The sequence below is a fragment of the Amblyomma maculatum genome, chromosome 1, assembly GCF_055883805.1.
Source record: "Amblyomma maculatum isolate TAMU_Amacu chromosome 1, ASM5588380v1, whole genome shotgun sequence".
In the NCBI taxonomy this organism is placed as follows: Eukaryota; Metazoa; Arthropoda; class Arachnida; order Ixodida; family Ixodidae; genus Amblyomma; species Amblyomma maculatum.
The window spans coordinates 32,220,862-32,237,664 of NC_139344.1; the positions used below are offsets into that span (position 1 = coordinate 32,220,862).

At 45.4% G+C, this 16,803-nt stretch overlaps 1 protein-coding gene and 1 long non-coding RNA gene across 2 annotated transcripts in view; one reads left to right on the forward strand and one right to left on the reverse strand.

Moving 5' to 3' along the window:
- Window positions 1-1,003: 1,003 nt before the first annotated feature.
- LOC146202087 (soluble guanylate cyclase 88E-like) overlaps window positions 1,004-16,803 on the forward strand; it is a 67,289-nt gene continuing 51,489 nt past the window's right edge. The window contains exons 1-3 of the mRNA XM_084587932.1: window positions 1,004-1,180; window positions 2,008-2,315; window positions 3,322-3,645. Coding sequence (XP_084444058.1) covers window positions 1,009-1,180; window positions 2,008-2,315; window positions 3,322-3,645 — 804 coding nt within the window. The 5' untranslated portion in view covers window positions 1,004-1,008. The remainder of the gene's footprint in view (window positions 1,181-2,007; window positions 2,316-3,321; window positions 3,646-16,803) is intronic.
- Window positions 2,621-4,511, reverse strand: LOC146202088 (uncharacterized). The gene is made up of 2 exons (XR_014703634.1): window positions 4,432-4,511; window positions 2,621-3,635 (listed from the first exon to the last, which is right to left on the reverse strand). It is a non-coding gene; the product is annotated as an uncharacterized LOC146202088 (long non-coding RNA).

A 16,803-nucleotide genomic window follows, 5' to 3' on the forward strand; every position in this document is an offset into this window, starting at 1 on the left:
TCATGTGAAATCCTGAGTGTATGTTGCGAGATAGGGGCACTAACAAAAGTATTGGAGAACACTAGTGCTACTTTTATGGCTTACCATTGGTCAGGAGGGATGTCTTACTGGTTCAATTTCGGTGGTTGTACAGCGAATTGTAGCCTCCTTACTGGTACCCATTGTTGTAATGGGCAGTGGTAGAAGGAGAGTTCTTTCTCTTGGGCAGCATTCTGGAGTAGCCTAAAAAATAGCTACCTTTTTTTATTTTTTATCGTTGTTAAGCATAATTAACTGCTAATAATTTCAGCTGAATGATTTCAGAGACCCAACTGCAAGAGCCTTAAGCTCGTATGTACGGCTACACGTGCTTTACAAAGCGTTACTTCCGCAGTATGCTGTAGAAGCAACATCGGACAGAAGAGCGTTTTGACGAGACATCACGTGCGTCGTTCGGGCCATTTTTGATAAGACCCCGGGAAAGGGGCCTGCTGAAGCATACGAAGGGGCGACGACGCCGTACTGGTGAGGCAGGTCCAGCTTTTGCTCCAATCTAAAGGAAGGCGTTGTCGACGCTGTTTTGGAGTGCTGTGTAAATGTTGAGTCGACGGGGGCAGAGGCAGCCCGGGCTTTCAACCCGTTGGTGATGCGTTCAACGCGACGCTGTGCATTCCGTACCCTGCTTTGTGGACTTGAAATGCCAAGGCCATGACTAGGAAAAAAGAGATAAGCTTACCCCCTCCCCCCACTCCCTCTCTCTTTCTCTCCCTCCCTCCCAACGTATTCGCAAGCTCATGCAATGTCAATTTCATTCTTTATTTTTATTTTGAAACTGGGAATAGTAACCCGCTTGCGCAATTCACTCGCTCTTGTGTAACATTTGTGACTGTGCTGAGGTTCGCTTGAAGAGGATCGCTCGTCGCAGTGCGGAATAGTGGTCACGCGAAGGAGGCGCGCGAGCTGATGCAGGCAGTGTCCGATGGCTTGCTCTACTCTCTTGCCTCTCGTGTGCTTCATGCAGGGACGGTCATGTACGGTATGCTTCTAGAGAGCGTGCAGCATTACGTGCGGCTCCAGTTCGGCGAGCCGCTGTGGGAAGCCGCGTTGGCAGAACTGGGCCTGCACAACTTCTCCACCCACCTGGTGTACCCGGACGATTCCATGACGCGGCTGGCAGACGCGTGTGCCAAGAGAGTGCCCGGTGAGCGCCGTCGTCACTACGTTTCACTATCCTGCGTGCAGTCGCACATCGCAGAAATAACTTTATTTATTTATACAACATACCCCTAAGGGTCCTCAGTTCGAGGGTATTACATAGAAAAGGAGGGGGGGGGGGGGGGGGCATGTAATCAAAAGTAAACGATTAAACCACAATTTCAAGAAACTACAACAAAACAGATAAAAGGATATGAGGCTTTGCAAAAATACAGAACACAAAATTAAACATTGAAGCGTAAAGGGGAAAAACAAAAACACGAACAGAGCAGCAGACAGTAACGTTGATACCAGTTATACAATGTCTCACAAATGATCTCATGAAAATAAAACGAGAATCATCAATAACAGAAATACACGACAAAAACCTAATGCACTAGTAAGCCAACCGCTGGTAGGTTGTACAGTATCTAAACCTCAACTCCTCTGCATATTCTTCCTCCTTGTGACCGTCTCGCGACTCGCCTGGATTAAGATTTGAAACTTTGAGCATCGCAAATATGTCTGACCCTGTTAGTTTGGTGAGAAATACGCAGGATGGTTTCCGAAGCCAAGGCAGTAGTTTCACGTCTTCCATTTTGGCAAGTGCGAAGTCAGCGCTTACAGTTTGATGTACACAATAAAAAAAAAAAAAAATGCTAGCCTGCGGAATTAATCCATACCTTCTACGTGCCTAATGCTGCTATAGCCTCAAGTTTGGCTCGTAAAAACCTGTTATTGTTGCTAGTAAAAACAAAGCTGTTCTTGTAGACGTCCTATGCCAGATTCACAGCGCCAGACGAACAACCTGGACGCTGTGGTCTCCCACCACAGGCTGGAGCCGCGACACGTTCCTCTTTTTCTTCGGGCGGTGCTTCGTGCGCTTCTTCAGCCACTACGGCTACGACAAGCTGATCCGGGCTTCGGGACGCCACCTTCGTGACTTCCTGGCCGGCATTGACAACCTGCACCACCAGATAAGGTTCAGCTATCCGCGCATGCGTAGTCCATCGCTGCAACTACTGCAGGAGCACCGCGGTGGCGCACTCCTGCTGTACCGATCGTGCCGCCAGGGGCTGCACTTCTATCTGGTCGGCCAGCTGGTCCAGGTGGCCAACACTTTCTACGGCATGCGCTTGCAGGTAGGTGCGAATATACTCGGGCTACGAGGTGCCAATGTGCTTTTATTCTATGTTGCAAATAATAGCGTGCATCACCTGAATTGGGCTCCTGCCCATGCGTACGTTGCACACGTTTTTGAACACCCCCTGTGGATTTACACAATTGGCTGGATGAAGTGTAGTTGTTTAACCGTCTTAACAAAGAAGCATACCTTTGCTCTTTTTGTAATGCAGACGTATAAATAGCCACTAGAGCCATTTTACGAGACTTACCTACTCACATCCAGCCTCTGTACCGTGCCTGTCTAACGCATTTGATTGACCTCTTTCTTTCTTTATTTTTTTTTTAATCCTAAATTAGCCTGAGGAGGCACACAGTTGGATTTCAGTGATCCCAGGCATGCGACAAGTGTGCACGGAAGGAAAACAGATATAGCATAACCGTGCTCCTGTTGACGCTCGTTGGAGGAGTCTGTGAGAACTGCCCCGCTCACTAGTTGTCTCCCACAAGGTTTTCTTAAGCTGGGGGCGGCAGCTTTCAACGCACTCACGACCTGCCTCCTTGTCTTGCTATGTTAGTGAGTCCCGTTAGCTTTGGCATGCGGTTGAAGAGCAGCGGCTAGGTGTGGACGGTGGTCATTTACTACTGATGGCTCGCGTCGTAAGGGCGTTTCGACCTGGTGCTTTTATTTTCAGCGATACGCCCTCACAGCGCTCGATCATAGATATTGTAACTCGAGACAGCATGTTTTCGCAGAGTTATTGCACACAAGCTACACATGAAAAAAAAAAAAAGGATGCAGCGCGAGCAAAAGGCATCTGGGACAATCGGCATTGCAGTCTCTCCGACATGGAGCTTCAGGTTAACAAAAGCCTCTTGAATCTCTGTGCACCTCCTTCGTATATTTGTATTTTAATATTTTTTCGACGCATATTGATACGCCCTTCATTAGCAGGACGTGATTTTACTGTATGAAAACGTCCACGGTCGACCAGCGAAGCAATGGGGCTGGTGCTCTCGACGCAGGTAAGCGTGCTCAGCCAGCGGAGCACTCCGGATGGCTCCCAGGCGCTGCTTCGGCTCAGCTTCGACAACGCCGCCTTCACGCTGAATGAGCAACGTCGCCAGCGAGCCCAGGAGGGCGTCTCGCTGCCCCCGGTGTCATGGGGGTCGCTGCTGTGCCTCTTCCCTTTCGGCATGCTAGTAGATCGGCGCATGCGGGTGCTCTGGCTGGGACGCAGGCTGCGCATTGTATTCGGCCAGGGCGACGAGGCTGCCGCCTATCCGGGAAGGCCGGTGCAGGAGCTGATGCGCCTTCACAGGCCCATCGTCGCCTTTACCTGGGAGAACGTGAGTGAACGCGTCACCGGCCCGGAATGGTCATTTCTCACCATTCGAGCAAAATTACCAGCCAATGTTTAAAGCTACGAGGAATCGTTTTCGTTGATCAAGGTACCCTCCTTTAAGTGCACACTCAAAGCTGCTGTTCACATCTGTCAGTGTTGTTTCTGTTTAATGTGCGAATTCGGGTAAGAACTGTATGCAACCTGACAAGAAAAGGATCAATAGAATGAATTTTCTTTTCTTTTTTTTTTTTTTTTGTGCTGCACCATTTTCCTTCTTTATTCCCCCACCCTTTTCTCCGCCATCTAGAGCACACTCTCAACCAATTTGCAGTTTGAATCGCAGGTCCGCATATATATATTTTTATTTTCCAGCAGCTGGAAATGGCAAAACTCCCTTCTTATTGGTGAGGAGATGCGCAGCCCTTGTTTCGTCGTTGTGTGCGTCGAGCCTTTCCTGAGCTCAGTGATATGACCTGCTGTAGGAGAAAAAGTGTCAAAGTGCAATACAAGCCTTGTCGTGTCTCGCTATGAATTACTAGGACTCTGCATGATTATTATGACTATAATATTTTGCCACGCTTTGCCATGCCTTGCCCTGACTTTATCATGACTGCAATGATGTACTGTGGACTACCATCACTGAATGGGGTATATGGCTATCATGTCAAAACCTATCACGGCGTTCCATACCTTCCGCAACTCGGCATGACTCCGCATGACTCCGCATGTATAATAACAATCTACCATGGTTTAACATGCTACTAACTTAGCATTACTCATCATGACTTACCATGCATTTTGCCGTGACTGACATCGGTTTGGCAGGTAGTCCGGTCAAGGTCATGATCTTGACTTACGGAACTGGTAGCAGTTACGGTGGCTTCAATCAATTTCTGAAGCTCGTGAGAGGGATAGAGCAACCCTCCCTTATCAACCTCTTGTGTGAGGCCAGCTTCCTTTGGAAGGTGGAAGGAGCAGTGCTCTAGAGCAGTCATGGCACTTTGTTTTGCTCATAATCTTCCGAGCAACATATCCTGCGACATAGTAGGATATCCGCGAGTCGCTCCTTATTGCAACAGTCGCCTCATGATCAGAAAGTAGGTCGCATGATGCAAGCACCTCATGCACTTCGTTGAGGCATCCAATATCCATCAGCTGATCAAGTTTTCCCTGAATGTTTCCTGGCCTTTCACTGCTTGCCGAGAGCAGGCTCTTCATTAACGAGGGCGACACATTTCCATTTGGCGGGGCCTTCGCTAAACTACAAAACGACAAACAATTGACTGAAATCAAGAACTGTGACGGTGTAGGGTGGTCATTGTTGCCTGACATTTGCCTAAGGATACAGAATAAACTTTCTAAGCGATCCTGACTCAAACGAGAGGTCATTAGGTACTTGTAGTCGAGCTTTTCTGTGAGGTAATCAAGAAGGGATATTGTGCTTCTAAGCGTAACACGAAGCCCTTCAGCTGTGCCTTGTGTAAGAAAGCCTACCTTTCCTATTTGTGCTTCCCAGGTGTCTATATAGGCTAAGAAATCCAGGACATACATTCATTTGATCAACCAGCTGAAGCAGGCTTTGCACACCTTGAGGGTCAAACACATCGACTTGTTTCACCGCCGCGCCTTGCACGCACACGGCACAGTGATAGTGTGTATCTTCCGCCGAGCACAACACTAGCTTTTTAAAGCACACGCTGTCACCAGCCTGAGAAAAAACACTGAATGCAAGTGACTTGGGCGCTTCCGCGACAATGTTCCTCGACCAGAATTCATTTGGAAGATTTTCACCTGTTAACTTGTCCAGCTTTTCTCGGCTGCAGGCGTAATGAATCGCTGTGCCATCCGCTGCTGTGTCGTCGTCAGTTGCCACGGAGTCCTGGGTGCTGTCAGCCCCGAATGAAGCACCCTTGCATGGAGAGCCGTCGCTCCCTTTTATCCGTTTCCCGAGAACCTCGCCTCTCGATGTTCTTGACTTCCTCTTCTCGGGCAGCCTCTTCGAAAGATATGCCGGAGTGTTCGGAAACAGAGTGGGGACGGCGTCTTCAGACAGGCATGGCCGGCCGCGGGGAATCCTTACGGTCTCCCCATTTACAACGTGGATGTAGTCTCGTACGATGAACCTTTGCTCGAAGTGCAATTCACAGAGCACAGATGTTTTCTCCAGGGGTCTGTCTGCACGTGGTACCGCACGTTGCCACACTTTCAGCCTTTCTTCGTCGCTCGGGGCAGCAAAACTGGAGACTTTCTTGCCTTTGTTCCTGGCGGAGACGTATCCTGACGCGCACCCGGGCGCAAAACAATGCGTTTGACGCTTGACACGTCTCTCCATTATACCCGTGTACTCAGGACATGTTAAAGTTACACTGGGTAAACGTAATCAGAAAACAAAAAAAGATTGCTAGCAACGCGGCGAGAAAACGCACAACAGCACAGACGCGCATGCACCTGACAAACGTCCCCCAGGGAAAAGAGGCATCTGGATGGATGGATGGATGGATGGATGGAATATAGGAGCGTCCCCTTTGAAACGGGGTGGTAGCAGTAGCTATCATGCTCATTTTTCTCCATATATCTTAATTATTGATTTAGAATGGTTAACTAAACCATCATTCTATTTATTAAATTTTGCTCCTACATTACTAACATTATGTCACTTCTCTGCTTTTAAGCCACCAATCTTCCAGCCGTTTTTTGCTAGTTTCCACCGCCGGTTTATTCACCCGGCCACTGTTATCTCTAAACCCCAGAGCTTCAGGAACAGTGACTGCGCCTGCATCAACTTCCGGATGGATACCATTGCATTCGAGTATAATATGGTCAATTGTTTCACTGGAGTTTCCACATACAGCACATGCGTCATCTCCATTGTTAAACTTCTTTTTGTAGCTGCGTGTTCTAAGGCACCCTGATTTAGCTTCAAAAAGTAGGGCACTGCCTCTTGAGTTATCAAAGAAATCTTCCTTCCTGATCTGCATTTTCCACTTTCGGTATATTTCCACAGTGTTTTTTTTTTTTTTTCATCGAATTTATCCAATTTTTACCTTCTGTGTTTTTCACCTGTTGCTTAATGCTCTTTATTTCTCCGCCCTTGTTACTAGCATACTTACTAGTTAGTTTCCTAGTTCTTTTCCTCCATTGTGAGTCAACGCTTTTTAGGTACAGGTATTTAAATACCTTAGCTGCCCATCTGTTACTGTCCAATTTCCTCAGGCGTTCCTCATATAATATTTTACTCTGAGCTTCCCGTACTTCGAAAGATGCCCAGCCCATATCTCCCTGTACCGCCTCATTTGTAGTTTCGCCGTGGGCACCTAGTGCTAATCGTCCAACGGATCTCTGATTTGTTTGTAATGTCGACTGTACCTTTGATTTTAGGCACAAAACCGCATTTCTGAAAGTAAGTCCGGGCACCATAATTCCTTTCCAAATACCCCTCAATACCTCATACCTATTGTATCCCCACAATGCCTTATGCTTCATTATCCCGGCATTCCTTCGCCCTTTGGCCTTAAGTGATTGCTCATGCTTTCCAATGTATGCCAATCCTTCGTTTACCCATACCCCCAAAGACGCTACGCGCGCGCCACCTGTCAACAGCATGAATCACTATGACACATGCATGCATGCGCGGCCCGCTGCGAAACTCTCACCTCCCATTCTAGCCACCGTAGTAGCAGTAGTAGTAGTGACTGAAAATATGTTAGAGAAGGGGAGTTGGACGCAGCCAACTTCTTTTCGACTTCATAAGTCCTGCTCACGCTCTCCTCTCCCCAGCCGTCTATACTTCACACTAGTTGTCCATCACCGTCTTTGACTGGGATTCCGCATATTCTGAACATACCTGGCTACATGTCAACACCCTGACATGTTCGAGTAAAAATTTTTTTAGCAAGTCCATACAAGCTTCTCAGTCGCGGCTGCCTAGTCCCTCGATCAGGTTTGGTGCTGCATCACTCTGCGTTGACATTATTTTAGTTGCTTTTTGTTTGCTGGGATCAAGTGTGCCTGCATTCGTGTGAATGTATTTGTGTGTGCATAAGTACGTGTAAAATATTGAAGGAACCAGTATCACCGGTGCTTGAAAGCGGGATGTTACGTTGAGCAGAAGCAAACAATTGGCGTGGTGCAGCATGGGATGGTGTTGTGTTTCTTCGTGTCGCGAAAACTACGACACTAGTCCAAAATTACTTGTTTTCGCGTTTCCCAAGGATGGAAGTCTGAGAGAATTGTGCATTAGAGCCACCCGACTGAAGGTTTCACACTTAGCATACATTTCAAGCTGAGAAACTGACGTTTATCCCGTACTCCGCAGCTCCTGCGTGCTCGATCAGTAAGTCAGGAAGACCTTAAATAATATTTGACGTTAAAAGACTAAGTCATAGAGCATTTTTTCTTTGGTCATAGTAAGAATAATGATCAGAGACATGGGGTACTGTGCTGGACTGCTTAATAACACACAAATAATATAATAGTGCGTCCGTGTACAAACAATAGGCGACTACACATTTTTCTTACATTCTGCAAGTTTGTGAACTTTACTCCCAAGAGAGGGACCTCATCAAGAAGATATTACACTTCGATGCAGCAACAGGACAGATTTGGCAGTCGACTGTCAGAGGTTCATTTAATGTCTAATACCGTGCCATTATTTTGCCGAGCTCTCCAGCTTACTTGAGCACTCGAAGTGAATTTCCCTCCTCAAAACGAGCTCGAATGAAAGACGAGGCCTTCATCAGAGCCGTCATGAACACTATGGTCACACAAACAAAGAGGAGAACAGAAACATTTGACAGAATCGTCTCAATACCTCAAGCACAAACTTTATGGAATCAGCAACAGTGGGTTCGGGGCCATCGGTGTAAGCATTCGTTGTGTGATGTTTCTACGCATCGATGATAATCCCGTGCCACATCTTAGGTTTTCTGTCATATAGTACTTGCTGATCTTTCCCTTTCAGTGTCAGCACGCATTACCAAGTTGAATTCCATTCCATGTGAAGAATCAATTCCAGCAGCCGTGCGTGACGCTTGTAGTACGTTTTCTGTGCTGCTTGAGCACATAGAAATGGAAATGACTGAAACATCAAAAGAAACCACTGCTCTAAAACAACGGCAATGTTGCAGCACATCGGCTCCTCGCTAAATGGACTATCCGAGGAGAGTAACACAAAAGAACTTAATACCTTGACTCGGCTGGTAAAGGAGCAAATTACTCTGACTCTCACTGGCCCCTTTCGTCGCTCCAGTGCTGATACTTTAGTGTTTTGCTGCATTCTGCACTCAGTTTCTCTCCATACTTTTATAACTTCGCGAAATCAGGGTCAATGTTGACATTGCTTCATCCTACGACTTAGCGCCAAGTTTGTTCGAAATATGAAGGTAGCCCATTGAAAGAAGAAAACGAAGCAGACTTTCTATCCTACATCCTCAAAAGGGTGAAGTTCATGGAGTCACAGGAAAAGGCAGTGACTCTAATGATTGATCAAATTCACATCAAGCCGCAATCCGATTATAAAGAAGGCAGCATAGTAGGATCCTCAGCGAATTCACATGAAGCAGCCACAACTGCTCACGTTTTCTTGATAGAGTCGCTCCTGTAAGATAACAAAGACGTTATCCATATTCTGCCGGAGGCTAAAATGAACTCTGGAATCCTGCACGATTACTGCAAGAAGGTAATATTGGAACTAGAGTCACTGGGCCTGAAGGCGATAGCTGCAATTACCGACAACTCATTAAATTGAAATGGTGTCGTTTTTGTCTGAAAATCGAGAAGTGAGCACTGTATATCCCCACCCAGCCGACGAAGGCCGCCCCCTGTTTTATGTCGTTGACCCTGTGCATATATACTTAAATGCGCCCGGAACAATTGGCTAAATCAGAAGTTGCAAGCTACATGTTTTTATTTTCCTAAAATGAGTCTCTCTGGAATGCTGCCCGATGGGCCTCCTAGAATGAAGGCTGCATCATATTCTGGCGTGCGCCAAAAGACGTCGCCTCTAATGCTCGGCTACAAATCAAATTTCAAAGCCGTTTATCCAACTTCCTCGGAGAGACAAAATGTAAAGCTCGCGTTAGACGTCATAAATCCATTTGTCTCAAACGCACTTGAAATGTTGGGCGAGGCTCTGAAAAATGCGAATTCCAGCTCAACAGCTGTCTTCATTAATATTATAGCAGCTTGGTGAAAGATAGTGAACGTAAAGACCCGTTTGAATGACCCCCTTCAGCATCCAATTAGTTCAATCTACGATCAAAGGATGATATCCTTAAATGGTATCGTATAGACTATCTGGATGCCTGGTGCTGTGTTAATGTGATCAGTGGCTTCATGACAAAAAAAAAAAAAAGCCACTCTGTTTTGCGACTTAAGTGCTACTGGCTTATTGAGCTGTGGCGGTACTGAACTGAGGCATCTGCTAGGAAATTTTTAGACGGACACTCTTGAAGACAACAACAGCGAGAGCGGCGAAGAAATGCCAACGCACAGCTTTTCAGCGCTGATTTCAGGGAAAGCAACCTCAACACCAAGCATGACATGGAAAGCGTTGCCTATATAGGTGGCTATGTCGCCAATGCCACCCTAAAGAAACTATTCTGCGCAATTTTTACGCAGCGCATTGATTCCGGAAAATAACGATATAGAAATTGAATCTTGCAGAGTGATTGCCAACAATCTCCAGAGGCGGGTTAAAGTTTAATCAGCCATACCCTGTGCACATGGGCTGGTTATGACGCTTGTTGTTGAAAAGCTCACCATGGTCGTAAAATGGAAACGTATTTCGTGCATCCAGCAACCAACAAGCAATCGCCTCCTCTATTGCCATTTCATTTCTGCGAGACGTTGCCTTAGAAAGCTGCAGAGAAGGGTCATACACCAGAGACTCTCGTGTGGCATAGTGCTTGCCTCAACGGATGTTGCTTTGAATACCTTTTGTAGAATACGAAATGATCAGATTCAACGTGCAGCGCAAAAAAAAAAAAAAAAAAAAAAAACGAACAAAAATGCTTTTGTTTGATTTAAGGCGTTTAAAGTCCCAAAGTGACTGAGGTCATGAGAGGTGCCGTAGTGGAGGACTCCGGAATTTTCGGCCGCCTGGGGTTCTTTAACGTGCACTGACATCGCGCACAGCACTCGGGCGCCTTGCTTTTCGGCTCTATCGAAAAGCCTCCATCAAAACATAATGTCACATAACTTAGTATAAACCGGATGTAAAATGACTGGAAACAAGAAATGTTGACCAGATAATTTATCACAAATCAAATTATACAGCAACCAGGTGTAATAAAATGAAAGCGCTCCTCGCGTTGGTTAGCATTGTTAACTCTGGTTTAGCTATTGCTGTTAACTTTCTGCACCACTTCCCGTAGCTTTCCAAATGTTGAGCTTACGGCGCCCCTAAGACGCAATCTAAACTTCATCTTGAAGATAGCAACAAAGAGTTCGTCGGAGATCCCGTTCCGTGAGCCACTCCTTTATTGTCCCTGACTATCTCCACACTCTCCATTAACAGTGAAACACTTTTTCAGGGTCACTGTTGCTCTCCGCAGAGCAACTAATCACATCTTGAAGTGCGAATGATGTGTCGAGACAACGAGGTAATATAGGAGTTATTACCGAAAAACGTGGCCACAAAGTAACCAACTTGCCAACTTAAAATGTTTGCCACCTGACACTTATAAAGTGGCCATTTGGCGAAAAATCTCCGCACATGGGAACACTGAATTTTTTTTTGTCGTCGCCAGGACTCGAAGCACTATCATATACTTAGACTTTACTGAACGCCCCAATAATTCTTCTTGTGCGCGTAAGAAAGCTGGGGGCCGTTGAAGGAAGGGGGGAAAAAAAACCGATAAGACTGATAACGTAAGTGCGTAATTAAACAAAAAATAAAGTGAAAAAGGATAAGAAAAGGAAAGGAAAAACAACTGTCAAATTAAAATTAGAAGCTTGAGGTAAAGAAACGATTCAAGAAACAAAATAAAACAAAACTCATAAAGAAAAAGTAAAATTAAACTTGCACACGTCAGAAAAGCAACGAAACTAGGCCCGGAACTCGAAATTTTTCCACATTTCCGCACGTATGAACACTTGTGTGTACCCTTGTAATGTTCTTTTTTCTTGGCAAGACTTTAAAAAAGAAAATAGCACAACTAAAAAACAAGAAATTTTGGGAATGCAAATAATATTTTGTGTGGAGTTACACTCTGCGACTTTCTTTCTTTACCGGGGCAGTAACTCCGGTGAATTTTGCTTCCAACCAGCCAATGAGCTGAATTTTATGAGACTCAATTGGGTGCCAGGATGGGAGCCTTGATAGTTACGTGGAACGCTGTATACCTCATCAAGTTCCACACGACACACCCGTCGCCGTTGTGTCTTAAATGGATGTGGCTTCAGGTGCTAAACACAGTTTCGTAAAACTCGGCTCCTGCAGCGGGGATTGCATTTCAGTAGCGGTAAAATGCAAATATGCTCGTTTGCTGAGATTATAATGCAAATGAAAGAGCCGGAAGTGGCGAAAGTATATCCTGCGGCTTCCGCTATGGCGTGCTTTATAATACACAGTGCATTTTCGGCGCTAAAACTCCATATTAACACCTCGCCTACAGCTTGTGCTCCTACGCTGTCAACGCATCCTCTCTGGCAGGAAACTCATGCCTTTAGGATACGTGAGCCTGGTTTTACGTCTCAAAGGAGAGACGTGTGTCAGCAACATTGGCATCTTTTGTTATTCCCTGTGGCGTAACCCACGCCCTTTGAGCAGTATTTGTGAAATACTTGTATTGAAAATTTACCCGTGCTTACTTATGGCCATGCATGTCCCAGCTAGGTGTTTCAGCACGCAATTTAAAAAATTTTTGAGGTTAAGGTTTACAAGAAAAAGTTTTTCGGGAATAAGGTGTTAGTTGCGGTGGGTCTCGTAAATAAATATAATTAAATGATTAACGTATTACTTTTGAATTAGTGACACTTGGAGTTTGTTGCAAATATTAAAGTTAACTTTAGTTGCATGATGTCATTCACAATACCTAAAGTTGTAACAGAAAAAAAAAAAAGCTTCTAAAGGCACCTATTCAACAAATGGATGGTGACGCTTCCACCTAGATAGCCCCTGTATTAGACGCCTCATAAGTGCCGGGGGGGAGTTTTTATGGTGTATTCTAATTGGCGACCAAGTACAAGTTTATTTGCACTGCAAAATCATAGAGCGTGTTTTAATTGGTGACTTGGACCGGGATCCTTAGTTTTGAATAAATAGCGATCACAGGGTCTCAAAATTCTCTATCCCGCTCTTTCGCGTAATCTGAAAGCTGATTCTAAATGCCAATTGCTATTCTCCGTGAAAAAGTTAAAATTGCTTAGAGGCTCAGGCTGGGGTATGTAACGCGATGGCGTTAATAGTAACGCCTGTAGCTCCCCTTGCGGATCCTGGTTCGCGTATGTGCATTTATTTACTTGCTTATTTGCTAGTCAGTTATATTGTGCCTCTATCATTTCACACATGTTCCTAGCACATAGTCATAAGTTAGCCGTTGTATGAAGGACAAACCGATGCGGAAGTAAGCCCCGCCCACAAACGTGCCTGGGCTACCTACAGGGGCAGCGTTTAGGGATCCAAAGATACCGCGAGACTCGATTCCCATCTTCCCCTTCCACCTGAAAGCAGCTACACTAGTTGGCAGCCCCTACCAATTTCCCATGTCACAGTAAACAATGACTATCATTTTAGTGCGAAAGCACTACTACACACGGGGATAAATCCGAAATCTTGTTTGAGTGTTCTTTTGAGCGCCTGTTGATTTGGCAGGCGCTGCCAACTCGGATTTCGCAACTGGGATGAGAGGGTGAGATCTGAATATAGGCCACGGAGGCAGGTCCGTATGGCTTGGTCAAAACGGCGCCTTTTATCTATGTCGCTCCTACTAACTTGGGCAGCATACATTATGGTCCCTTTGACAAACTTGCCTCTGGCAGATGACAGTTGGCAGGGGACATGGCCAGGCACCGATTGGTCGGTGGTTTCTCTGACGTTACTTGTCTTAAAGTTGCTTATCTTTCTAGGGCCATTTTTTAACCTATACCAGCTACACTAGTGTAGCAAAAACCATTGGAGGTATAGGAAATTCGCTACACAAGTGTAGGTGGTGTAGGTTGCAAAAATGACCCTTCTGTCTGCTTACGTGAAATGTGCGTGTGACGTTAGCATTGACGTATGAGTCACGCGGTTTGACCGTGTAAACTCCCATGATGAGGCGGATGAGCTCGGTCTGATTCGGAATCAATGGGGATCCCGGTCCCTCGCAGAATTGTCCATAGTCCTAATTTTAGGACTCCATACTCCTAATTTTAGGAAGTTTTACAAGTGCTTTTGGAAAGGTCCACTATATTGGCGTGAGCAATCCGCACAAGGGAGGAGCTGTTCACAACGATGCCGTCGCGCATGGGCTAAGTGTGTGGGACGGTTTCCGCATTCTTGTTCTTTTTATATCTGCATTTTTCTAATTCATTAGCTAGTGCCTTTTGATAATAAATGTGATTGGCAAAGGTGTAAAACACCTTCTGAAACTCAAATTCCCTTTATTTCTGATCAAGAAAGCCTCACGTGTATCCTTTTTCTAAGCTTCAAAGAAAGTCCGCAAATATATATATATATATATATATATATATATATATATATATATATATATATATATATCACGTGACTGGCGCCTTGGCGCGCCACGATTGTGCTGCTCTCAACCGAGGTTTCAGCGAATGAGATCAGCTGTGGCCGTGGCCCCACTATGTCAGATATGTTGGCAGTCGACGCACGTGCCGATACAAGTTGCAGCGAGCTCACCGCGCTCGGTGCAACCATCGCCAACATATCAGCCTATCGCTGGAACTGGGCTGTCAAGTCACGGCAGCAGTAATTTCTTTCACTCGATCCATAATTGAGGGAACCACTAGCTTGACGCACGAATGCGTCAGTCACGTGATATTTTTTTTTTGCATTCTGCGGGCTTTCTTTAAAGCTTTGAAAAAAAGACACATGAAGCTTTCTTTATCGGACGTAAATGGAATGGGGGCTTCAGATGGTGCTCTCCAACTCTGACAGTCACATTTATTTTCTAAAGGCAATAGTTAGACAAGAATAGCAATTATCATAATTACTAAATAGTTAATTTGCAAAATAAAAACCTGTCAGTGGTGCACCAGATGGTTGGCAGCTGTATGCAAGTGGTTTCTCTAGCTTACCTCAAATGTTTTATTTTTAACCCTTGGCTAAAGTTAGCATGAACGCCCTGTATATTGATCACCTGCCTAATACCCAGAAATGTGGCGCAACAAACACAATCACATGCGAAGAGACACAACACACGCCCACACTACCAACTGTAATATGGATCTGAATCCACATCCTCTTCACCACTCCTCTTCTTCTACACCCAAGTACATCTTCTCATCATCCTCTTCTTTGCCAAGGAGACAGTAGCACTTTCTTCCCCGCAGAACATAGCATCGTCCAAGCATGACAGTCACCAATTCTACACTCACGTAGATCTCCACACACCTCTTCTTTGCTCAGCAGCTGGCTATTATGCAGCACCAACTTGCCCCTCAAGCTGTTAGTTTGATCACCTGCCATTTAACACTTCAGTAAAGACATGCCCTTATGCCGACGACTGCGCTTTATATCTAAACATTGAATCCTTAATTGATCATGTTAGCCTTAACGATTCATTCGTTGATTTATGCAGCTAGTCTAATATATGGCAAATGAATACTAACGTTTCTAAGACTGTCTGTCATTATCATGACGTCTGTGTCTCTCCTTCTTAACATATTCATATACGGGTCAGCTTACATAGAGTGTACGAATACAGGTATCTCGGTCTCCTGCTAACCCACGACCCTCCTCGATTTGGGCAAAGCCTTTCGATGGGTTTTCGCCGTTTCGTACAAGGCCGTCCTCATGCCGACACGGTCAAAACGAGCCGCCGGCAGCGTCATCCCTGAGCGTTTGGTCAAAACACATTGATATAATCCGTAATGAAGCCCCTAAAAGACTATAGGATACCTACATCGCGCCTTTAGTGCTGCTCCTCAATAAACTAAGCTCCTGTCATATAAAACACTCATTCGTCCCATCCTCGAATACGCTTGTGTTGTTTGGAATCCGTATAAACAGTGTGATATCGACAAATTAGAATCTTTACAAAAGAAGACTATGCGTTTTGTTCGCAGGAGATTCGATATGGATTTTTACCGCCTGCTTTTCTTCCACAACTAGGCCTCAGTACACTTGCCGAACATCATCATCTTGAATGTCTGAACTTCATCTATGCACTTTGACAATTCACCTCGTTTTTCTTCGCTAAATAATTATCTCACATTTATCAAACCTTCCTCTACAAAGACCCACCACGTCCAAAACGGTTTGCCCCTTTTTTGCGCGCACTAACGTTTTCAAGTACTGTGTTTTTTTTTTGTTTTTTTTTTTTTACTGATACCATTGAAGCTTGGAATTCTTTACCAGGCAACACTCATTCACTATCATTAAAGGAATTTTAAGAAGCCTGTTCGTAATGTTGCATACTTTCTGTGTTTGTTTTGTACTGTACCTCACTCCTTGCAATAGCATCGCTGAGGCTGCAGTATGTGAATAAAATAAAAAATAAAAATAACAGTCATGTCCCACTTAGAATATAGATGAAACTGGTGCTATTCTATGTAGTCACAGGATAATCAGGCTAGACCGCAGAGGCGCTAAACATTTGGGAACATAAGTAAACCGGACCACCTCGCATAGTTGCTGGGGCTTATCGCAACGCTATCCCGTGGGGATGGGCTCGGTGACAAGACTGGCGCTGGGTTCTTGCGTGTCCTTCGTTGTCTGCAAGCATGTCGTTTCAAAGCAAAATCTTTGCCAGTCCCATTGATCGAAAGAGACGTCGGCGTTTTTGCCGCTCACACGGTACCAAGAGCCAGCTTTTCGTCGGCAGCAGTACGAAGCCAGCTGGCGCACGTGAAAAGAGAGAGAGAGATGATGCCCATCGATGCATGCTTGCGAGGGGATCAGTGCCGCGAGTGCAAGGTCATCGTCCGGAGCTCGCGTGTGTATGTGCGTTCGCCCTCGAATTCGCGCCTCATCACACACATGGAAAGCAGACCA